The sequence below is a fragment of the Triturus cristatus genome, chromosome 1_1, assembly GCF_964204655.1.
Source record: "Triturus cristatus chromosome 1_1, aTriCri1.1, whole genome shotgun sequence".
Classification (NCBI taxonomy): Eukaryota; Metazoa; Chordata; class Amphibia; order Caudata; family Salamandridae; genus Triturus; species Triturus cristatus.
The window spans coordinates 9,471,102-9,496,789 of NC_140579.1; the positions used below are offsets into that span (position 1 = coordinate 9,471,102).

Here is a 25,688-nt window from a genome sequence, read left to right on the forward strand (position 1 = left end):
TTTTTTGCAGTTTTATACAGCGCAAACTTGGCCCAAAAGCATTAGAGAGCTTTATATGAGCGCCCAAACTTGCTACAATTTTTTTTAGGCACAAGGATATTAAGAGATTTGCCGAAGAGGCCAGAATGCAAGCCTGGCTTTCCAACTCCAAAGCGGCTCTAAGTCCACCTCAGTGGCGTTGTGAACCACCCGCTTTTGCAGCTGAAGCAGGGGTGGAGTTGAAACGCACAGTTATTTATGAGCCTTTCTTGTCTGCAAAAGCTCTTAAAAATGCACCATAATAGACATCAAGCAAGGGAAGTTAATTACAATGAAGAGGAAACGAGAGAGAAAGAGAGGATGAGAGGGATGTGGAAGGAAGAGTAAAATGAAGGGACCATGAAAATAAGAAGGAAACTGTTGTGAGAAGGAAGGGTAAAAAGGATGAAAGGGTGGATAGAAGAGCGAATGGACGGACGTTTGTAAGGATAAAACATTTTCATGAGTGAGAGAAAGAAAGTGGCTGGAATGATAAAACTCTGGAAGAATGGGAGAATGGATGAATGGCCGCCTGGATAGAGGTGTGGAAGGGTGGATTGCTGGATTGATAATAGGAGGGTGAATTGGCGGATGAAGAAGAAAGGATGGATAAAAAAAGATGTATGAATATTTGGAAGTGTGAGTGGACGGATGGTTGGAAAACTAATATTAAAAGGGTGGCTGAAAGTATGAAAAGATGGAGAGGTGGATATATATATATACATGAAAGGCTTAAAGATGGATGGAAGGCGTTAATAAGGAACCTCATCAGAGTGGGTAGGGCTTGCACGCGTCACTCACCCAATGGCATTCAAGGTATGGATCAAAGTTGGGGGTGATTGAATTCGCTGGCTACTCCCTTGGTCCACATCCCCTTCCCTAGACCAGACCATGTTCTCCACCCCCCAAGAGGTCAAGGAGATGGATGTGGCTGCCTTACCCCGTTTCAAACTACTCTTGTCGCTGTGGTCGACCGGTCAAAATTGAGCAAAGGAGATGGTTTGAAGGCTGAATGAATGAGTGACCCTTGTAAAGTGCTTCGGTTTCCTTGAGAGATGCTGTGGTACTCGTCGCATGATACACAAGGGCCCGCTGATCGAATATTATTATCAGATCGAGGTAGTGACAAGAAAAGTCAACATCTAACAGAAGACAAGGTTATCATCAAGCCCCACGCTATGAAGCATAGCGGCAGGAAAAGTAGCGATAACCTCTGTTATCACTACTTTCCTTACGCCTGCTTCAGGACTGACTTAGCCATGATACCCTATGGAAGGTGGATATCATGGCTAAGTTTGTGAGTCCCTATAAGCAAGCTAGCGCCACATTGCGTGAGATTATCGCTGGGATTCCAGCGATAATCTCACGTTAGGCAGTTAGCGCATGGATTTTTATCGTTTTTGAGATAAGCGTTGCTAATAGCATGCTATCTCAGCGATAAAAATCCACGCTAGCCGGCGATAATTATCCCAGCACTAAGTTCGCTCAGCGATAATTATCGCCGGTTGTTGCTGAGATGCCCCTAAGTGATTTGGCCAGAATCACAAGATGTTGAGCGTCCCTGCCGCGACTTAAACCCGGTTCCCCAGCATCGAGGTCGACCGCTCTAGCCATAAGGCCAGCTCCTTTGAGAGACATGTCAAGATGATTGGAAAGAGACCACAACCAGATACGGTGCGAGCTGCACATCGTTGCGGGCTCACAGCCACACGTGAACCTTCTCTGCCTGAGATTTGAGTTCCTGGAGGCAATGTTTGTTTCAGTATGAAGGAAATCAACAGTGGAAACCCGCAGAGCAGATCATAAAACAAGCCAAACACAACCCTACACTGAAGTGTCAGGACGGGCCCTTTGGGCACTGAATGATTGCCCCGTGGGCAAGTCCGCCCTTGGTTACCACACTTAATACAAGTTAATATTCAGACGAAGATATTCCATTTATTAGGAATACATTTCTTGTACTGTTAGTCGGACAGATCATTTTCAGTGAAAACAATAGTGACACCAGACTGAAAACAGTAGTGAAACCAGACATGTCTAGTCCTTGTGTCCCAGAGATGTGACTGCAAATAGATTCACAAAGTCTATTGAGCCATAAAACAAGATGGCGGCTAAGTCCCAGGAGGCTCTGGCATCTCAGCAACACGGAAGTGACTCACAATCTCTGAAAAGCCCTTTGTGGGTTTATGGGAAGTCACTGCCTCTCTTTACAGTGCAGAGCAGACGTCTTCAGGCTGTCTGACGCCCTCTTTCAGCAGAAATGACATCTCCGCCCCTGTGTTGAGGGGTGAATGATGCAGGTCGTCAGCATTGTGTATTCAAAGTTAAGTGGTGTTTATTTGGGGTTAAACTCAAAGATAGCAGAACAAACAAGATCGTCGGTGGTGCATCATACCCACACCCTAATATTACATGCCAAGTATGCCCAGCAGGATACACAGCACAGGCAGTAGGAACAGTGCCAGCATCCCTTACACATGCCACACTTCCCCATCACAGCCAGGAACTGCACAAGCGCCACTCACTGGCAAAGTAAAGGTGCGGCACAGGTAAGAGCGGCCTCAGATTTCCATCAGCGACAGAACAGGTACAGCCGAGGTAAGAACAGACCGAGCTAATGAATTTTGGGTGCTGTAGCCCTTTGTACACTCTATGGGGCAGATTTATGTTCCCTGGCGCATCCCTGCAAATCAGCATGGATGCGCCAGGAAAGATGCGTCACGCAAGTTTACCCTTGCGCCACCACAGATGCGCCGCATTTACAATGCAGTGCATCGTGGCGCAAGGATAAACAGATGCGTGACGCATCTGATGGCGTAAGGGCAACGCATTGCTGGAGTCGTGTCGCAGGCACGATGCAACTCCAGCAATGTTTAGGAGCTGCCCATACCTAACATGCTGCGTCATGCCTTGCGCCTGCTTCAAGCAGGCGCAAGGTTTTGACGCAGCAGTGTCGGAAAAGTGACTGGAGTGAAATCTTGTAGATTTTCCTGCGTCACTTTTCCGAGGCTTTTTCCGATGGAATGCCCACCCTGCATACATTAAACCTGACGCAGGTTTAATGTGGCACAGAGCTTTACAACGTGACGCATCTCCCTAGATGCGTCACGTTGTAAATAAGGCGCAACATGGCGCATGGTTTACGCCGCCGCTGCGTCACAAAATTGATGCAAGTCTAACATAAATCTGCCCCTAAGGCACTAAATTTACTAGCACACCTGAAAACAAGGATTTATAGGTGAAAAGAACAGGGTTGGGGATAAGTGTCCGCAATGGCCTTGGGTCAGGTGGCCACCCTATGAAGTGTTTTCAGTTCTCTTGAAATCCCATGAAGAGGGCAGTAGAGAGGAAAGCATCAGACATGTTTGGGGAAAGCTGAACACGCAATTTTCCCCAATCTTGGATTCCCAGAGCAGGAGTAAAACCCCTTTCTGAACCAGAATTGAACCACCATAGAGGTAAATCTAAAGATTAAACAAGGGTCTAGTTACCCCAAAACTCTATGGCCTGTGCAGTGTCAGCACAAGACAGCACCTATCGATCTCTGTCTGTCATTCAACTGAACCTAGCAGCCTTTCAGAGGCTCCAACCTGCTGAGAAATCTGCTGATTCTCCTATGTTCAAAGAGACGCTGTGGCACATGTCATGCAGGGCCTAAAGAAATATGAACACATCATCCCCATCCTGATGGAATCCCGTTGACTTCCCTTACTGGCCCGCATAACCTTCAAAGCCAGCGGCATCATTTCCAAAGCCATGACAACCAGCCCCCCTGCCTATCTTGCATGAAAGCTCCCCCTCTCTGGTGGTACTCGGCACACCCGTACCCAGGACACCAGACTGCAGACAAAGAAGTCTAAAAAAGAAAAACAAGGCAGCACGCCCTTTCCCTGTAGGAAATGACCATCTTTTGCATAATGTCCTATCAGATTTTTGCCCTCTCTGCTTTGATAGCGTTATCATTCTGTGCACTTTACCCCTGATAACCAGTAGTTAAGTACCTGTACACCCCCTTTAAACATGGAACTGGCTTATTCCTAATTGGAACATCTAAATTGACTGTAATCCCCTCCGATATGGTATAGAAAGGGCTCCCAGGACTCAAAAACAAATGCCAATTCTGGACTGCAGCACCTATTGTGCCATTCACTATAGTGCAGGTCAAATATGGCTTCTGGTCTAGCCTAGGTAGACTGACTGCTGCAGAGTAAAACCAGCAGTGCCGCCTTTTAGGATAACCTTTTTTTGACAGAAATCCTTCCTTTTAAATATTAATGAGTCATCCCTATGTAAGCTATGTAGTTCAAAAGGTAGCTTGCATGATAATTAAAAGAGAGGCATGTAGAAAGTTAATGTTACCATGTCCATACAGCAACAGAGCCTTAAATGCTATATCACTGTGGCAAGTTCAGCTGTCCTACTAAAAAACTAGAGAACAGATTAAAATCTTAGTACTGTATCTTAGAATCAAGAACAGATAGAAAACTAATGAAGCCACTATATTTGAAAGTTACTAAACATACAATTCAATGGTAAAGTACGATTTTTAAAGTAATTTTAACAAATATATATAAGGAACAGTAACATTTAGAAAGTTACCCTTTAGCTGTCTGGACTGTCAGAAGGGTAAGTAACAGAAGCCTTTGCCAGTTGTAACCCTGTGCCAAGCTTTGAATAGTTGTGAATGAGAACTGAAATACCTTTCAGGAGCAAACAATGGGATGGCCTGAATGGGCAGAGATGACTCCGCTCCACTCCATAGAATATACAGAGTGGGGGCTGTGGGCATCCTGTGATACCACACTGTCAAAACCTGCTTGACAGGTCTGTTGAGCCACATGTAATACTTAGGTCACACTTGAAAGGGCACAACAGGATGCCAAGACAATTCTTCAAACTGGATTTTAGTGTTAACAGTGGGAGGATACTGGTCATTTCTCTATGACACTCCCCACAGTCCTCACAACCCAAGTTTAGTGTGGCTGAAGATTTTATTCATCCTAAAAATGCCTTGACACATGGCATTTTGGGCCTGTCTGGAGTCAAACAGGACTACTGAACAAGTGGGTATGATTGGCTCTGGGAACTTTTACACCATTGGTTAGGGAGTGCCCAGGATTCACCGCCACCCAATATCTGATGAAAGGCATAAACGTGACACCGCTAGGTACCCACATCAGTGCACTTTCTGGACCTGTCGAAGATCAGTAGAGGATAGGACCTGCTGTCTATGACCTGAGAGGAGCCCGAAGGACTGGACCGACTCTCTAATGTACCCAAGACAAAGAAGTGGATTCCTAGGGTCAGTTGGCTGACCTCTTGTGTGGCTACAGAGAGGCAACAAGCTGCACGAGGGGTTTTTCTTGGATGTACCCAGCTTACCAGTGACAACTGGACCTGGGCTGGACCCTGCTGTTGGCCTCTTCCTGGCACCTAGCACCTACCCCGAGGCCCTGTGTGGCTTTAAAAGTGTACTCCTGGGGTTGTTTGGGAGTTAAAAGACTAAGCCGAAAGGTAAAATCTTCTGACGGGACAAACCTGAGTGTTGTATCTGATCTGAGCCGTGTCCTGGTCAGCATGAAACTGTGTCTAGCACCTGGTCTACTGCGACAATAGGCTATCATAGGTGTATGGTGGTATTTCTACTTAAAATCTGAAAAAAACATATTTCCGATTCCCCTTTTGGATTTTTGTCATTTTGGTGCCAGTTTGGGTAATAACTAACTTTATTTTTCTAATTCAGTTAGGGATTTCTTATTTTTGGCATTTTTACTCTGTTACTGTTTCAATACTTCATAATTACTGTACAAATTGCCCCAAGTTAAGCCTGCTTGCTCTGTGCTATTACTACCAGGGAGCTGAGCTCAGGTTAATTTTGTTATTTAAGGATTCACCATGGCAAAAGTTGTGAATGTTTCTTGAGGTGGGCAGTTGCCGAACCCAAATAATAACCCAATTTCTTACAATCCCTGTGTCCATCGGGGCTGCCCCAACACTGCTCCAATTTGGGAAAGAATTTAAGAGCACAACATCGCAATATATTACACGTTCACAAACCAGCTACCCTTCCGACTGCTGGTTGACTTAATGCTTGTCTCTGAGATTGTAAGCCCTCCGCTGTCTTTTGGCTAGGGTCGTGCTATAGAAATACCACATACAGACATACATGAACGGGAATGCGTGAGCTGGTGTTAAGCTGGTTAGAGAGGAAGCAGCTTGTCTCAACAGGGTATTGAACATTTATCTGAACAGCTTTTGAATTATATATATTTTCGGTTATTCTTGCTCTGTAACCTTTTAGCTACATTTCCTTATATACCTGCTGCATCATTTCATAACCGGAAGGTTTCAATTGATTTTTTGTATTCTGTAGGTCAAATTATATTAGCCTGAGTGCCGGATCGCAACCAATGCCTTCTTATGTTCTTGGCCTTGCTTCTCATGGCCATGATAAAAATGCAATGTGTTGTTATCTCGTCCCGCAGCTGCATGAGGGTTTTGGGCATAAACAGTGCTTAATTTGTAAAAATGTAAGTGCCAGGGCCCTTCTCGGAAGGCCAATGCAGCCAGCGCTGCAAGTGACAGCACCAACATAACACCTACCCATCGCACTCCTACAAGTGTGACAATTCAGACTATTTCAGGTCACACAAAGCTATATTAATTGCATGAGAAGCTGGTGTTATTCATTCCAACGTATATTGACTTAATAAACACAGTTGTTGTGCTCATCTCAAAATTAAGGAGGCAGTGCCACCATGTGGTGGACTGTCACAAAAGCCGGAGCTGAAAATTAAGTGCTGGTGCTGAGCACTGAAACCCACCGGCACAAATTAAGCACTGGCATAGCGTATATCAGTACCCCAGTCTTTTAACTTGTAGATGTGTCTCATTTAGGGTCTGATTACGAATTCTGGCGGTGCAGGGGCAGGCGGACCGCCACCGCGGTGCCTCTGCACCACCAAGAGTCGCTGCCGCCGGCCCGCCGGATTACAAGTAATATTGTGGTCTGGCTGGAAGATTGTGTGGTGGTTCCCACGCTGGTGCCTCTTTCAAAGGCAGTGGTGCCTTTGAAAAAGGCACCTCAATAGGAACGGCACACATGTTCCTGCACGGCATGGACTTCGAAGTCCATGCCGTGCAGGAAGTGAGCTACGTGCACACAGGGGGGCACATGTTGTGCCCACCTGCATGCATCCCCAGGGTGAGGTGGCACAGAGGCCCCATCTTTTGCAGTACCGCCAGCCTTTTTATGGAGGGAAGACCTGCATGAAACAGCTGGTGGTCCTGAAACTTGCAGCGGCACCACCTGCATCTTGCAACGGCCGTGACCGCAGCGCCGCTGCCAGCGGAGCAAGCAGTCCAATTATGGTTCGACCTCCCAACTCGTGAAAGGGCGGTTGGACCGCCGGTGCGGCAGTGGCTGGGCCGCCGTGCCACCACGAGTCTGGCGGTCCTCGGACCGCCAGATTCGTAATTAGGCCCTAAGTCTGAGGATTTATAAAATGTGGAATCACTGAGCAAAATAAACTGCTGTTATTATTAAAGACACAGAGGGAAATGTTATGCTTTCTAATTTTCTTATTTTTCTCAGCAGCATCAAATGCTACCTTGCCTTTGAATCTAAGGCAATGCAAGAACTCATTAGCTGAATATTCAGCAGAGACCATTGAAAATGTGAGAGTCTGTAAAACTTAGGGCCAATGCTGCACTAAAGGCACTGCAGGCAGCTGCTGCATAGCACCACCACAAATGACCACAGAACGGCGCCAGAGTATATTAGCCTGAGTGCCGGATCGCAACCAATGCCTTCTTATGTTCTTGGCCTTGCTTCTCATGGCCATGATAAAAATGCAATGTGTTGTTATCTCGTCCCGCAGCTGCATGAGGGTTTTGGGCATAAACAGTGCTTAATTTGTAAAAATGTAAGTGCCAGGGCCCTTCTCGGAAGGCCAATGCAGCCAGCGCTGCAAGTGACAGCACCAACATAACACCTACCCATCGCACTCCTACAAGTGTGACAATTCAGACTATTTCAGGTCACACAAAGCTATATTAATTGCATGAGAAGCTGGTGTTATTTATTCCAACGTATATTGACTTAATAAACACAGTTGTTGTGCTCATCTCAAAATTAAGGAGGCAGTGCCACCATGTGGTGGACTGTCACAAAAGCCGGAGCTGAAAATTAAGTGCTGGTGCTGAGCACTGAAACCCACCGGCACAAATTAAGCACTGGCATAGCGTATATCAGTACCCCAGTCTTTTAACTTGTAGATGTGTCTCATTTAGGGTCTGATTACGAATTCTGGCGGTGCAGGGGCAGGCGGACCGCCACCGCGGTGCCTCTGCACCACCAAGAGTCGCTGCCGCCGGCCCGCCGGATTACAAGTAATATTGTGGTCTGGCTGGAAGATTGTGTGGTGGTTCCCACGCTGGTGCCTCTTTCAAAGGCAGTGGTGCCTTTGAAAAAGGCACCTCAATAGGAACGGCACACATGTTCCTGCACGGCATGGACTTCGAAGTCCATGCCGTGCAGGAAGTGAGCTACGTGCACACAGGGGGGCACATGTTGTGCCCACCTGCATGCATCCCCAGGGTGAGGTGGCACAGAGGCCCCATCTTTTGCAGTACCGCCAGCCTTTTTATGGAGGGAAGACCTGCATGAAACAGCTGGTGGTCCTGAAACTTGCAGCGGCACCACCTGCATCTTGCAACGGCCGTGACCGCAGCGCCGCTGCCAGCGGAGCAAGCAGTCCAATTATGGTTCGACCTCCCAACTCGTGAAAGGGCGGTTGGACCGCCGGTGCGGCAGTGGCTGGGCCGCCGTGCCACCACGAGTCTGGCGGTCCTCGGACCGCCAGATTCGTAATTAGGCCCTAAGTCTGAGGATTTATAAAATGTGGAATCACTGAGCAAAATAAACTGCTGTTATTATTAAAGACACAGAGGGAAATGTTATGCTTTCTAATTTTCTTATTTTTCTCAGCAGCATCAAATGCTACCTTGCCTTTGAATCTAAGGCAATGCAAGAACTCATTAGCTGAATATTCAGCAGAGACCATTGAAAATGTGAGAGTCTGTAAAACTTAGGGCCAATGCTGCACTAAAGGCACTGCAGGCAGCTGCTGCATAGCACCACCACAAATGACCACAGAACGGCGCCAGAGTGCAACAAGCATCCTAATGAAAGGGCTTCTCACCAGGAGGAAGTTGGCAGCCAGATAAAATGTCATTTTGCATGAAGTCCTAATAAAACACGCACCATAGCTAGAGACATTAGTGTTCTCAAAATGTATTTACAGCATGGCCTACTTGACTAGGGGCATACAGATGGAAACACCATGCTAGTCAAATTCCTAGGTAGAACCTTCTTTTACAAAAAGCATATCAGAAATAATCAAGCGCCAAGATATTTATTAAATAGCGGAAATAAAACATTTTAATCCAAGAAAGTCAACCCTCTCTGATGCTTCGTAATGCCTAGATTTTAAAATCTGAAATTTGGGACACTCTTCAGCGATTTCAGCTTTCCAGCACGTTAGTGAATTTATTTAGAGAGTATACGGCCATTTGCAAGTGGAAACAAGCATTGGCAAAGCCAATAGGGCTGGCTTTAATGTACCAACAAAAGTAAACACAGGTATTCGCAAATGTTGTTTGAATGCATTGTACTCACATTAAAGCCTGCCCTCCTGACTATGCCTCAATGCTTGGAAAAAGTAGCAAAGAATATTGCTTTCTGTGTAGAATGCATAGAGGAGAAACAAGAACTGAATGAGGCAAAGAGCACATTTGAGTTTGTTTTTCAGATTTTGGAATGTCCCTCATCCTTTCTAATGGAAACACTTCCTGGAAGACGTAATGATATAAGGCCAGCTTATAGGATGAAATGAGAGAGGAAGACTCCCCTTGGTGGAGCCCAGCAGAAGCCCACTGTATGCATATTTAAAAGAGCTGGGAACAAATAGATGACGCAGGCTGCAGTACTGCCGAGCAGACCTAAAGAAGGAAGGTTCACTTACACAGACAAGCATCATTGAAACATGTACAATAATCATGTACTAATATTGGTGCATTTTGCCATTCCTGGACATACCACTTTGACTACTTTGAGGGTCATTTGGAGCATGTGGAATGTTCTAAAACAATTCGTCAAAAGATGTAGAAAGTGGTTTGGTGTGCACTTAATGCTATTTTTGCATTCCCTGCCCATTAGTACAAGGGAACCAGCAAAACGATGGTGCTAACATTAGACTCATTGTTGATGCTTACACATTTATCTATAAATTTGCAGTACTTTCACGATTACTGGTTTGATGGCACAAAAAGACATTACTCCATTAGTGGGGCGGTGGTCATTTCTCCCAAATGTCGATGCAGCAAAGCTCGGCTGTGCATGAACAGTCAAATGTGTTCCTTCTGTGCACTTTCCAGGTCCTGAAAGTGCTTCTACTGATGCCCTCAAAACATTTTTATAACACTTGAAAGAGGTACCTTTTTTCATGTTGCTCGACACGTTTCGGCCAACATTAATGGCGGCTCTGATATCACTCTTCCTCAGAGTTTTCGATACCAAGGAGGGAGGGTGGGGATAGTAAGAGACAAAGGGTCCTCTTAGAGATGAGGTATCACTATGCAAATCAGTCATTAGGTTTCCAGTTTTTCTCAGTATTTCTCCCTTAGGTGACACCGGATTTTAGCAGGCCGAGTCACTGAATCAGCGTTTAGGTGTTTTAAGGATTTTCTAGGGTTCTGGTTAAGGTAGTGGTAAGGGGTAGTAAGGGTTTTTAGGGTTCAGGGATGGGTGGCATTAAAATGTAGTATGGAGTTTTCAGAGTTCCAGGAAGGGTGGAATTAAAGAGTAATTAGCAGGTTTTAGGATTTAAGGAAGAAGAGCGCTCGGCTGTAGTAAAGTGTTTTTGGGATTCAGGGTAGGGTAGTGTTAAGGGAATTTGAGGAGTTTGTACGGTCATGGGGCAGTAAGGGTTTTTTTAGGATTCAGGTAAGGGCAATTTAAAACTTCATTATATTAAATACAATAATTAATTATGTATATAATAAAAATAAATTTGAAGTCAGTGAAATACAACAGTATTGTAATTTTTTTTTTAAAATACTAAATTAAAATTATTAATTTAATTTAATTTTTTTATTAAAATATGTAATGCTAGGAATAATACTTGATTACAAAATTACCTGCGAAGTAGATGTAAAAAACTGCAATGTGAAGGTGCTCTCAATGTACGTACCTTCATGTAATGACCACCAATGTAAAGGCTGATGAATTAATGACTGACAGAACTGTGGGCAGCAATGTAGAGACGAATAAACAACGGCGAGTCGAGGGGCTTCAGGAAAGCTCATTCATGCACATCTCTCCAGTCAATAAATCTTAAAACTAGGAATTAGAAAAAAAACCCACCATTCTCTGAAGGAGTGCCAAGTTAAGGTACCTCTGAGGTTAATGATGGGACGGGAAGGGGGGGCGGGCAGTGGTGTAACACAGGCCCCCGCAGCCCTCGCGGTGTGGGGGTAGCCCACATTCTAGGGGGGGCCATCAGCACAGTACTCTGCCCGAAGAGCTCCTTAATGAGTCCGGAGGGTACCCCTCCACGTATCTTGCAGGGGGGCCCGCTCAAGTTTCGTTACGCCAGTGAGCCTGGGACTGCAATACAACACCATATTCCTCCTGACTGCCCTCCTCCCATCTGTGCTGCTGCCAGTCAAGATCCTGTTGAAACACATTTGCTTGACTTGAGAAAGAGCCCTGCCTGGCACAGCTAAACAGATAAACAAGTGATCGCCGCTGCTTGGAAGGTAAGCACTCTTTCTGTGAAAGCACACAGCTTTGGACAAGATGTACGCAGCCGCAGCCTGTGCAGATAAGAGAGGTGGGGCCACCTGGAGGGTGGGGGATTTCGACAGACGAGAACAAAGGGAAATTAAATAAATAAATAATTTTCCCTCGTCGTCATCTGTCGAAATCCCCCTCACCCAGCCCCACCGCTCTTACCTGCATGGGCCGCGTGCACGAAACCTTTTCTAGATCCGCAAATGGCTCGATCCTTAGAAATGTACAGAGGGCCAAATTGCGATTCAGCAACCTATGACTGAACCGCAATTTGGCTTTGCAATTTGGTCTTAGGAAGGGGCGTGTTTAGGGCGTCCCTTCCTAATAACAAGACGCCGTGGTGTGAATGTGTTGTGACCGAAATGCAGTCCCAAAACATTCACATTTTACTGCCTACTTCAAGTAGGTGGTAACCTATCCGCAAATGGGGATGGGTCCGCAAAAACATTTCTTTAGAGCAGACAATGGTCCCAAGGACCCCTGTTTCCTCTTAAAAAAATTAAAAGAAAACTTTTCATTTTTCTTTTTGAAACTCATCCCGTTGTCCTTTTAGAAAAATGGGCTACATTTAAACAAAAAAGATTGCTTTATTTAAAAACACTCACAGACACAGTGGTCTTCTGAGCCCAGCAGTCCACCATCCCTTTTATTTTTGCAATTCCCAATGAGTCGCAAAACCGAGACCTACCTCAAGGATTATTAATGAGGTAAGGCTATTTGCAACCCACTGGCAATCGCAAAATGTGTAAAGCACAAATTTGTACAAGTGTTGGTGATGTCCAAATAGCGAATCACAAAAATGTGCTATTTAGTAATCACAAATTATTACCTTCGTACATGTGGCCCCTACTTAGCAGACAGGAATATGTCACTATTGAAGGATTTTAAGGTGGGCTACTAAAACCTGCATGATGTCCTTGGTAAGAGTCTCCTTTACACACTTTCCAAGAGTTTGCGGATCCCGCGGTTCACGACTGAATTAGGGGAGAGAAGGGATAGTAGGAGGGTAGAAGTTGGACACATCTGTCTCGGAGGCAGCCTCAATGCTCCAGGCATGCACTTTATCATCGTTGGGTTTATTTCTAGTCATGGTGTTTGGGAAAGACACTACAACTGCTTCATTCTTTCATTCTAGGAACCTAATATTCTGTTAGATTAGTTTTGGAAGGGTTTGTAGTTTCAGTGATCACGACAAAGGCCCCTTGCCAGTCCCAGGGGTGACTAGGCATGTTAGCTTGAGGAAGCTACACCTAAAAAGGTGGAATTGAGTCAGCAGAACCTGCATTTGGTTTTGAGACGATTGAAAATGGCTCCTTAGATAGCGCGGCGACAGGTCTAACCACCTAGACTAATTCTATGTTTGCAATCTCTACGCAAGATATTAGAATTCTGATCATGGACTTGCTCTGAGCTCTCGCCAGCTACTGATGTATTCAATATTGCTGAAACCAGGTCCATATTTTATCTCGATTGGAACAGGTGGAGTTTATGAAGAGGAGCAGGAGAGACTAGACTTCGGATGTAGAGTATTGGTCAGCACAGACAGAATGCAGTAACGCTCTTAGGCATGGGCAAAGTGGGCAATTGCCCATGATCCCCTTTCCAAGGCGGTCCCAGGGAAAGTGACCTTTCTCTCACCTCTATTTCTTTACTTCAACCACTCTCATGCTAAATGCTTCTCTCTACCTTTCAACACTTTCTCTACCTATCCAGGGTCCTTCTAAGTAATGTTGGGATACCAGGCAAGACATATTTCTGTTTTTGTGTGCCCAGATTACAAATCAATATTATCTGGCATCATCTGAGCTTGAAGTAGCAAAAAATGTGTCGTAAACTAAAACGTTATCCGAACAGGGGCCCCCAAAATATGTCTTACCTAGGGCCGCAAAAATCCTGAAAACAACAGTGGCAGAATGTACATCTTTAATGCATGATTGGCCGTCATTGTGAATTTCAAGCAACACAAGGCGTAGAAACCCTCTAGTTCTGTTCTGTGTGGCATACAAGTTAAAAGGAACCACCAGGGTGACGTTGCCTCCTGTTGTTCACTTGAGGTTCAACAGTGGTGGAGTGGCTTGCAGGGTAGCGGTTGCAGGCTTGTCTCAGGCAGATATCTGTAGGTTCGCAACTAGGTGTCGGATAATCAGTTCTGAGATTTTATACCCACGAAGGGCAGTAACTAGTTAAACTGTCTTCCAGTTAAGAAGAGCAGTGTTTGCTTTCATAGTTAATAGTTTTTAAGATCTTTTTAGCTAAAAATGTTATAATGTATTGTTTATGGTTTAAATTGACTAATAAACTATTCTCAATTCCAAAAAGTTCTGAGATCACTTTTGGAGTATGAGTCTACTGCAAATTAATGGCAAGTAATTTGACATATAAGCAAATGACTGGTGTCTTCTTCCATCAACGCCACAACATGGACTTGTTTCTCCACTGCGGTACATCGCCAATGCTGAGAAATGGCACAAAGCCGTGTTCAAGGGGCAGGCGCCTGATAACTTACCTGTAATCTACACAATGCCCAATTCCTTATGAAGGAAACTTCCGCTGTGGGAGGGTGCAGTAACCAACTTGATTATGCGTAGGGATCAGTGTCTGTGTTCCATCCCTTATCGGTCACTGGTTTTGAAGAGGCCTAAAATGGCAGCTAGGACAGTCATAGACAAAGTTTGTGGAGTGGGGCAGTGGACATCTGCAAGCGCAGGAACATCGCAGTGCTAACGAATGCGACAAAGAACATGATGCGGAACACCATGAAGTAACTAGGGCATGCAGTAGCCTTTGTACTTTGTTTACGGGATTTTCTGGGATTGTCCCTAAATATCTGCAAAAACTGGATCTTCATAACACTGTTCTGAATCTTAGGGACATATCATCAAGGACCGGCGATAATTATCGCTAAGCGCACTTAGCGCTAGGATAATTATCACCGGCTAGCGTGGATTTTTATCGCTGAGATAGCGTGCTATTAGCAACGCTTATCTCAAAAGCAATAAAAATCCTAGCGCTAACTGCCAAAAGTGAGATTATCACTGGAAACCCAGCGATAATCTCACGCAATGTGGCGTTAGCTTGCTGCTAGGGCCTCACATACTTAGCCATGATATCCACCTTCCATAGGATATCATGGCTAAGTCCGTTTCAAAGCAGACGTAAGGAAAGTAGCGATAACAGGGGTTATCACTACTTTTCTTGTCGCTATGCTGCTTTGCGTTGAGGCTTGATAATAGGAGAAATGTCGCTTAGCGACATTTCTCCCTTTATCCTGGGGAGGAACGCCCACTTTGCATCTCATTAGAGATGCAAAGATGGGCGTTAGGAATTCAGGCGCGAAGGCAAGGTTTCACGCGATAGTGTGACCTTGCTAATATAGCGATAATATTATCGCCGCTTTTCGGCCGAAAACGGCCGCAAAAGCGGCGATAATTTTATCTCGCCGCCTTGTAGATATGCCCCTTGGTTCCTTCCAAACCTTCATGATTGCCCAAAGGGATCAAAAAGAAAGAAACAGAGAAATATCCCCAAAGCGGACATCGCTAGAGGATGGGACAAATGTTGTCCAACTTCACCTACAGCAGCGGTATGGTGAAGGCTCCAAAAAAAAGTATATGCGGGTGAAAACAAATGAGCACTTGTCGCTGGCTGATTGTCCTATAGTATGATTTAACAGGAAAATTCATTTTATTCGTTTTTTTTGTTTGGTAAATAGATGGAGATGGCCCTGATTGGCCACCATGTTAGCCGTACCTAACTGCATTCATTAACAGAACATCTCCCCGGCAATAATCGAGAGCCCAAAGTCGAATTCATAGTCAGAAGATCCGCCACATCCTTGCGTTACTGCTAAAGACGGTTATATGAGCGCCATGCATCAACCATCAACAAGAAAGCGGCGCTTTACAAATACAGTAAATTAACCCCTTCGCTGCGGCGTGAATTCCGCCGCAGCGCTGGGAGGTTTGGGGGGTTTGCGGCGCCGCCATGCTCATGACGGAACCACGCCGTCATGAGTCACGGGAGAGCAGTGCTCATGACGGCGTGGTTCCGTCATGACTCCACCCACTTGCGCTGATCGCCCGCACAGGCGGGGAAACAGCGCCGCGTGGGAGGAGCGGCCGCCAACGGCCGCAGCATGACGGAACCACTCTGTCATGAGCACACGGCGCCCGTGGCTCATGACGGAGTGGTTCCGTCAGAAGCATGCAAGGGGTTAAATAAATATATATGTAAGATGCAGGCATCCATCCACCCAAGACTGTGACATTTTTTTGGGTGTGAAAAATGGGTTTAGAACGAGAATACGGTTGTCATAATATCATCTAACATAAATATTGTGTCCTAAATAACATCTACTGGAATTACATGGATTGGTGTTATTAATCGACAATCTACACCAAGTGGGGCAATACTCTAGCAAACAATATTTAGGACAGGATATTTATGTTAGGTAATATTTCTGTATTTGATATTCTGACATACAATTGAAATATTGCTATTTCAATGCCTAGTAAAAGGAGAGGAAGGGGATTTGGGTTTAGGGCCACTTTCTCTATAAGGATGCCAGAATGGCTGCATCGGCATTCAAGTCCAATCATCGGTTTTGCAGGCATCAGAGAAGGTGTCGCTGAGCGGAAGGAAGGGTGGAGCAATGCATGGTGACGTAACAGATTGCTGGATGAATGACAGGGTCCTGCTGCCGCCTGATTGGCTGTCCCTGTGCGTAAGAGTGTGAACGTTTCCAGAGAGCAGGAATACTAGAAAGCTGACCTCTGAAGGGACCTTTTGGCTTTGGCAAGCTTTTTTTGTTTTTTAGCTGCCTGATCCAGTTTTGTTGTCACTTTCTACAGTCTCTGGGAGTGTTTGGCTCCGTTATGTTGCCCAGCATTTTTCAAAGCAGGTGGTTCTTGGTAAGAGAAAGTTAGAGAGAAAGTGCAACTCATGTATGCGTGCTTAAGAAAGAGAGAGAGAAAGAGATCCAGAAATAATGTAGGGGCATATCAACAACAACCGGCGATAATTATCGCTCAGCGCTCTTAGCGTGAGGATAATTATCGCCGGCTAGCGTGATTTTTTATCTCTGAGATAGCGTGCTATTAGTAACGCTTATCTCAATAGCGATAAAAATCTACACGCTAACAGGCTAACGTGAGATTATCGCTGGAAACCCAGCGATAATCACACGTTACCTTGTTGATAGGGACAGGCAAACTTAGCCATGATATCCTCCTTCCATAGGATATCATGGCTAAGTCTGAAAATTAGCAGACGTAAAAAAGCAGCGTTAACCGCGGTTAGCGCTGCTTTTTTTGTCTCTAACAGGGTTAGCGACATTCTTGATAATAGGAGAAATGTCGCTTAGCGACATTTCTCCTATTATTTTACTCTGGAACGCCCCCTTTGCATCTCATTAGAGATGCAAGGGGAAGCGTAGAGTAAAAGGGTGCTAACATGCAAATTTGCGTGTTAGCACCCTGTTGTTGATAGGGCGCTAGTTTTATCTCTGCTTTTTTGGCTTTTTAAGCCAAAAAAGCAGAGATAAAGCCCTTGTTGATATGCCCCGTAGAGAGTGAGTTTCCTTCTGTGAAGCCGTAGGAAGCTCGTGTATTAGAGGCTTCCGTGGTCCACGGAGGATGTTTTAGAGAGTGAAACACCTTCGTGAATGGCAGAAAAGACACATGTCTCAGCTTGCATGAGCTGCTCTGTTTTGAATAAAAAAGAGAAACCTTAATATGCCATTATCTCAAGCATCAGGCAGTGTGTTAAGTGTTACTGAGGCATCGGCCAAATTTGACAATGTAAGATACACTATTTGAGTAACAGCAACCCTGCCATGTCTCCTTTCTCTACAGAACTTCAGCACTATCTGGGAAGAAGGCCCCTCCTCGACCATTTATGATGAAGACTATTATTCAATAGACTACAGTTCAATGCCAGAAAGATGCGAGAAGAATGACGTCCAAGCATTCAGCAGGGTCTACCAGCCCTGCATCTACTCTGTGGTCTTTGTGCTGGGAATTGCGGGCAACAGCCTCGTTCTGGCCACGTATCTCTACTACCGCAAGACGCAATCAATGACCAATGTCTTTCTGCTCAACCTGGCCATGTCTGACCTTCTCCTGCTAATGACCTTCCCCTTCATCGCCATCAACTCCATTCATGGTTGGGTTTTCGGCACCGGGATGTGCAAGCTTCTTCAGGGCATGTACACCATCAATTTCTACAGCGGCTTCCTCTTCCTGACCTGTGTCAGCGTCGATCGATACATCATGATCGTCCGAGCAACATCAGCGCGGAAACTGCGCCTGAAGACCGCCTACTACAGCAAGGTCATCTCAGTCACTGTGTGGCTCTTCTCTGTCCTCCTGACTCTCCCCCAGTTTGTGTACAGCAGGTCAGAGCTCCGGGACAGAGTGCACCTGTGTAGAATGATATTCACCGAAGACGTCACTAAGGTGGTGAAAGGGCTCACCAGTGTCACACAGGTGACTCTCGGCTTCCTGATCCCATTCGTCCTGATGGTCTTCTGCTATTCGGTTATCATCAAGACCCTTCTGGCGGCTAGGAACTTTGAGAAGCACAAAGCCTTGAAGGTGATCTTTTCCTTAGTGGTCGTCTTCTTCATCTTCCAATTACCCTACAACCTAGTCACATTCCTGGAAGCCACTGACTTCCTATGGAGTCGGCAAATGAGTTGCAAGGAAAGCAAGCAGAGGGACATCGCCATCATTGTCACCAGCAGCCTGGCCTTCACGCGCTGCTGCCTCAACCCCGTGCTCTACGCTTTCGTCGGTGTCAAGTTCCGTAAGGAAGTTCTGCAAATGGTGAAGGATGGCAGCTGCAGTGGTCGCTGTGGAGGCTTCAAGCAACCAGAGAGGCAGCGCGGCAGCAAGCGGCACTCTTCCTCTACCAACATGGACTCCATCAGCTTTACCATGTAGGTTGGCAGTCTTTTCTCAAAGAGACACATCACGCATCTTTTTAGCATTACATTTTTTCCAGATAAAGATTTTCCAGGGACAGCTGCAGACGACAACATTCCACAGCAACCAATTGTGAAGGCGACTCAGATGTGTAAATTTGGGCACCGGTTGTTGGGTGGTTTCACACTTGCCCCATTTAAACTCTACGTCTCCTTCAAGTAGGAGAAAGGCATAGGAGGAAGTAGTATTATCGACAGGCACCCTAGTTTACTTATGGACAGTGGCGACTGGCAATTAGAGTATAATGGGGTGCTGGGGGGCCGTATGTGCACTCAGACCCATGCATTCACACACACACACATCCATTCACATGACACACTCACAAACACACATACATTCATACATACATGCATGCACCAAATATTATATAAAAACGTAACACTTACCTCCTGCAGCGCGTCTGAATGGGAGCCTCTGAGGTTTCAGGAGAGTTGCGACGTTAGGTTAGCCAATGAAAGGAGGCGTCAGTCCCGACCTCATCACAGAGTGGTATGGGGTCAGTGAGAGTTGCTAACCCCACCTCAATCTGTGACGAGGTGTCAGTGAGAAACACTGCCCTGGGCTCTTCCGGGAATAAAACTGAAGCACCCAATGAGGCTCTCCCTCGTCACGTGGGGGAGGGAGTCGAGGTGCTTTGTTGGGCTGAAGAGGTCACGCCCACAGGAACTGTGACATCTTCAGACCGGCAACCCAGCACCTGAGCGTTAGCACCTGACTGCCTGACCTGAGTATAATGAGTGTCTGTCAAGCTGACCTAGGTTTGGCCTGACAGACATTCTTTATGCCGGGAGAAAGGTGTGGGTGCTGGCCTCCCCGCCCTTAACGATGGGACGCCGCTGCTTTTGACCTGATATCTTCTGCTCTGGCACTCTCGCCTTCTTACTCTGCCAAGGTGTAGAGGCCACACCACAACTCTCAATGACGGCCTATTAGGAGTCGAAGCAACAGCTATCCTAGCACCTCCAGTGCGTTGGGTGTGTAGTGCTTCAGGCATTTGCAGTGAAAATTAGAGGACTTTTTGAAATCCGAAACACATACAAATTCAAAAGTCTAAAAACAGTAGTCTAAGTGTATTTGCTTTACAATTTTTGCTTTTGGAATTGACCCACCTGTGATCTTAATTCTTTTTGTAAATTTACCAGTAAGGTGCTTCGAGGTTTCTAACGTATAGTAAACTGACAGCTCTTATAACCAATAATATTACACAGAATTCTGTGACCCATGGCATCTTCGTAGAAAAGACTCCATCCAGGTGGCCACCGGCGGACACCTGAAGAAGACCCACCTGGGTGGAGGCTTATCGATAAAGCGGCTTGTTGAAGACTGCAAGGTGCGTGCCTGTTGTTTTCAAGTTTAACTACATTTCACAATAATGAAAAATAGTCTATCAATACGAAAGTTGACGAGCCTGCCCTGGAACTTGCAGAGTGTTGACCAAGTCTCAGGGATGCATCCTTCCAATCTCAGCGATTCAGTGGTCCAGGTAGATATTCTCAGGGCCAACCACGTGTCCTCAAACTGCCTCTCATTATTATTGTTTCCAGCCTAAAGTTCTATTATGTAGCATCATAAACCAGTTAAAAGGCTCATCATACTAGCTGTTAATATAAATATGTCAGAAATATAGGAAGGAACTGATTAGTGCGCATGATAACTTGATACCCATCAGCTTGGATGGCATGTCCGGCACTACAGCATCATTCAAACTCCAGCAAGAACTTCTTCAAGGCAATATAGCTGAAACCACAATTCCAACTGATAACAAGAGGTGGCTTATCAAGTGATTTGGGTACGAGCACACTGTAGGGGAAACAACCGTTACACCGAATTCATTACAACGCATGCTTTTACCCTGCATGCCGTTGCAACGAAAATGGCTTGCTGTAGGGAATAAAAGGTGTTGGATCTAACTCCAAGACCTTCCCTACTGTTGCACAGACTGGAGTTAGAACAGTAAATTATACTATTCCAACATCCAGCGCACCCCGACAGCAAGTCCGGGTAAAAAAATGTGTTGCAACGGCATGCGGGGTAAGAGCATGCATTGTAACGTCATACAACCCACTGTAGAACCAATTTCAAATTCCATAGTAGTGGCAGTGTGGTGACTCCATGCCCAGAACTACCGGTATCATGTGGCATTGACTTACCCCATGAGTGTCGGAAGATGGCATCTGATGTTGGCCATACCAGGTCCAAAACACCAGTGTTGGTTGGGAAGGGTGGTCTGTAAGATAATTATCGAGTTACTTTTGCTGCATGAAGATGTTTTTATGTTAAGTTTTAGGTGAATCTGAATTTTTTTTAAATTATCTGCACCCTTTCTGACACCCGAAGATCCTGTATAGAGCGAACGCTTTGTAGTGAGAGCACTTTTGTGTCAAAAGATTTGTTGGCTTTTTTAAATGTATGTATGCTTTTTTGAGTTTGAGTCACTTTCAATCAATTTGCTTCATTTGTTCCCCTGCCGAGCTGAGACGCGCCTCGGCAGTGAACTGTTTGAATAAAATGAAAAACAATCCATGAGCACTCACGCCTTTGGCCCCTTTGCCTGTTTCCACACCATCCACCAATTGTGACAAGATAGAGGCGGTGTCAGAAGCGCCTCGATGACGTTCTGCAGACTGAAGTCAGGTGCAACTTCCCACCGCCAGCCCCGCCACCCGATCGCAGCCTGCTCCAATGGGAGATTGCAAAGGACGCTGAGGCATACCTGAAGAGAGGTCTCACCATCCCACACTGAGGGAAGGCCCTCTGTGTCTCAGGCTGCACTTCAGAGAACTTCTTGCTTGCCACCAACACCTGACCCCTGACTGCAACCAACTCTGGACAAGACTGCGGAGGGCAATGGAGGGTGTCTAAACACCATGGCTTTGTTGGGGAAGGGCTCTCAATGCCCAACGCCGAGGTAGAACCACCACCACATGGACATGCAAGTATGACACTTCAGCTTTCTGGTCCCGCCACCTGACTTCTTCGGCGCTCAATGTGCCTGGTGATACTTGGTGTATTGTGGGGGTATTAGGCTTACCTCCTAAGCTGGGAGTGGGCGGTCATGGCGGTGTGCTTCTATGCCGGCCGCCATGCCAATTTTGAGAGGCCTTTGAACATTTAGACCACCATCAGTGGCCCTAATTGAGGTGGTAATGTTGGGGTACACATGGCAGCCAGTGACTTCATGTCCAGAATAGAGAAGTAAAGTGGTTATTATTATTTTCATATTTCACAAAAGTTATACAAATGATGCCAATCAATAGGTGTAGAGAAAGTGAACTGTTGGGACGCGACAACGCAAGACCATCGACTGGATTTTTCTTCCCTACAACTAGAGAGGCATGGGGCCGAGCTCAGGACAGGTTTAGCTTCCAATCAGACCGTACACTCCACATAGAGTGGGTATTATGGCATCTTTACTGTGACACCTGCTACTCCTTTGAGCTGCCTGAAGTAGCTTTCACTCAACGGAGCCAACAGGGGCTCTGGCGACAGGAAGCTGGCGGACTGCCTGATCCTGAATAGAGCGGGTGGACCATTAGTTTGTCGTGTTTGCGAATGAATACTCTGTCCACCAAACTCTAAACCACCCTCACTAGCTAGCCCTTCAATTTCCACAAACTGACCCCCAGAGCCCTGACAGCAATATCTTTCACCTCCTTAAACTGTGAATGTCCCTTCTCCACAAAACCTAGGATCCTTCAATAAGCGCCCATTCTCCCACACAGAAAGCAATCAGCTTTCCTCCTTTGTAGGCATTACCAACAGATCTAAGCTTTCACTGTCGTCTATCAGAATGTTCCCATTCCTTCTCCACTACAATATGTTTCTCAAGTGTACTTCCCATTAGACACAATTCAGAACAGGCCACTCTGCCTCTGTAGTGGAAAGGCCTTTTCTCTAAGGCCACCAAAGGTTTGGTGCAAGATAGCCACCATTGGTTTCAAGAAGCCTCCAAAACACCAGGCACAGGCTGTTCTAACACCTGCTTTCCTCTTCCCCAGAAGCCCTTTGGTTTATGTGTGATATGCCTCAGACTTGTGATGCTCCAGGAAACATTCCATTTGGAAGGGTGTGAGCTGAGTTCCATTGACCACCAGTATGCACAATGTGAGCAGATATAACTCCTCCACCCGCATTAACGTTCACACACCCTTCACCCATCTGTTGACCCATCCACCAACACTCTTTCCTCCTCTCTGTCTATACTGTCTATGCATCCACCCACACACTGCAGCCACTCACGCAGCCATACAATCCATCCTCCATTCCTTCGTCACTAGCTCACCGTGCTATGACCTCCACCCTCCTTGTGGGATGGCGGCCCACCCGGCGACCCTGAATGGGGTCCTCTCCTCCATCGTTTCTATTTCCATCCTGTCAGTCAAGGCGGAGTGTGACGAGAGAATACCCCATCAGACACACGGTGGAGGTCCTGTTGGCTACACTCGTGGTTCCCCTGCTCTTTGTAGAGTTGGGTGGATCACCAGGGTTCCAATGAAACCTTAGACCGATGGCTCGCCAGGCCTTGGGGTGTTGGTCAAAAATACTACAAATCATCCACTCTCTTGAGGCAGAAGTTCTGACTTATTTTTTCCTCTTCGGGACAGCGGGGAAAGTCTGGTGATACCAAAGTGGAAACCAAAGAAAGTCCCTCTATGCACTATGAGAAGACCCCGAGCGTATCAGGGCCTTTTGTGTTTTGTTTTTCAATAACAAACCCCGCTTTGATAGCTTTGCTAAGTTGCTGCATTAAACATGGCGTCTGCTCATCAAAGTTATATGTCTGCAGCAGAGCCGTCGTGGGTTCCTCTGCTGCCAGCAAAGAGAGCTCTAAAACTGCTGATGCCACTCAGCAGAGTCAGAAAAGAAGGATGTATTGAGGTATAATGGAGTATTGTATTGTATTGTATTGTAATTTGTAAAGCGCGATTGCTGCCCAAGGGCGTCCAAGCGCTAGTCATTGAGCAAGACTACTGAGCTGTGTTCCTGAGCAAGTGACTCTTCATTTAAATCAATGACATTGTGAGCCCACATTTTTAATTCTACATGCTGAAATGTACCACGATGCCATAAATACATTTTCTAACAACGCTAAGAATGTACTTCTATAATTAGCTTTAGAGTTCATTTTTTCAGTGTATATAAACATGCGTGCAATAGCAAGGAAGGCCCACATATTTAGAGAAGAGTGATGAGTGAACAGAGAGAGTCAGAGGATAGAGCTAAAAGGAAACTAACTCCCCTCTCAAGACTTTGCACCATTCCATTTCACTTTGCAGGACATTGCAGCAGCACAAAATCATGATGAATCTGCCCCCTTGAGTTAAATCAAGGCAGACAACAGGAATTGTAATGCATTTTATTTCTGATCTGCAAAGAAATCTTTAGACATACGGGGCCATATGTACCAAATTCCAATTTTGCATTTCCTAAAGAGTGAATCCTAAGAAATCGCGATTTAGGTAATGCAAAATGGAATGTAGAAAAATAGCGATTCCTATAGAGTCGGAATTGCTATTAGGAAATCGCTATTTACGAAATGCAAACCCATTCGTTCCTATGGGCCTAATAGGAAATCGCAATTTTGGGAGTGCAAAAACATTCATCCCTATGAGCCTAAAGCCCCGCCCCCCTAAATCACAGAGGAAAACAAATGGTGCTTGTGTACAGGGCTCAATTGCCCTCGGGCAAGTGGGCGATCTATAACAAAGGAAAAAATGCCAGTCAGTCAACAATAGCTTTATTCGGTTAATAATTAAAACCATCAAAGCATACAGAAAATTTCATTTGCAAATAGTTACAAATAAAGATAATAAACAAAGAAAATTCAAACAGTGCAAAATACGCAAATATACATAAAAATAAGTTTAAACAGAAAATTGGCGAGAGTGAACGTTAAAAGATTAAAACAGGCCAAAATTTAAAAGACTATTTCATGAGTTCAAAAGAAAGGAGATAAAAAGGCCTGGTCTCGGTCTCTCGAACATTATAAAAAGAAAAGTGCTAACATATATTAGGTAACATTCGGTTTCTACTTCGAATAGCCCCTGAGAGATAGCTGGCAACTCCAAAGCAGACAAAAGGAGAGCCCAGCATTTGCAGAAATACCAAGGCGGGCCTTACTTGGTCAAAGTGGCAGTTCCTAAAAATTGGGCAAATAAATTTCTTACGTAACAGAGTGTAAAATTTACAGCAAAAAATCATATGCAGCGTATTTTGTTCAGAGGCGTCGTCACATGGGCAAGGGCCCAAAGTGCCCTCTTTAAAAAAGCCCTTCGGGTGTGCTAGGAGCCAGGGTAACATGTCATGTTTAAACCTAATCAGTAAAAACAAATGAAAAGGGTTATTTATATAAGTCAAGTATGGCTGAATCTCATTGCCCATACTTAGCATGACAAATCTTCTAACAGACGGTTTGCACACTTCCACGCCTTCTCTCTGCAACTTTGCCCTGCACATGAACTGAGACTTTAAGTCTTTTATGTTCAATTTGGACAGCTCACATGGCCTCTCAAATAATTCTCGGCATCCAAGGGTCTCCATATGAAATTTAATATATCGTAGCCAGGGAATGCTCATGGCTTTATCGAGGACCAGACAATCTTGTATAATGAGCTGGTTTAGGGTTGGTGGGTGCTGCGCCCAAACCCTTAGCCAACCCATTAAAGGGGCAACGGCAATCTGGTCCACTAGATACTCGGCCCCCAAATCTTCATGAATATTAAAAATAGAAGTAGAAACGGGCAATGACAAAAGTTTCCGGAAAAAGGCATTTTCTATTAATTGAATCTCCGCTGCGGATGCGTAGCCCCAGACCTCACTGCCGTACAGGGCCA

General features: G+C 45.5%; 1 protein-coding gene across 1 annotated transcript in view; it reads left to right on the top strand.

Moving 5' to 3' along the window:
* The window catches only part of CCR10 (C-C motif chemokine receptor 10), a 32,158-nt gene extending 10,777 nt beyond the window's left edge, over positions 1-21,381 (top strand). Inside the window, exon 2 of the mRNA XM_085653377.1 lies at positions 17,725-21,381. Coding sequence (XP_085509503.1) covers positions 17,725-18,813 — 1,089 coding nt within the window. The 3' untranslated portion in view covers positions 18,814-21,381. The remainder of the gene's footprint in view (positions 1-17,724) is intronic.
* The last annotated feature ends 4,307 nt before the right edge of the window (positions 21,382-25,688 follow it).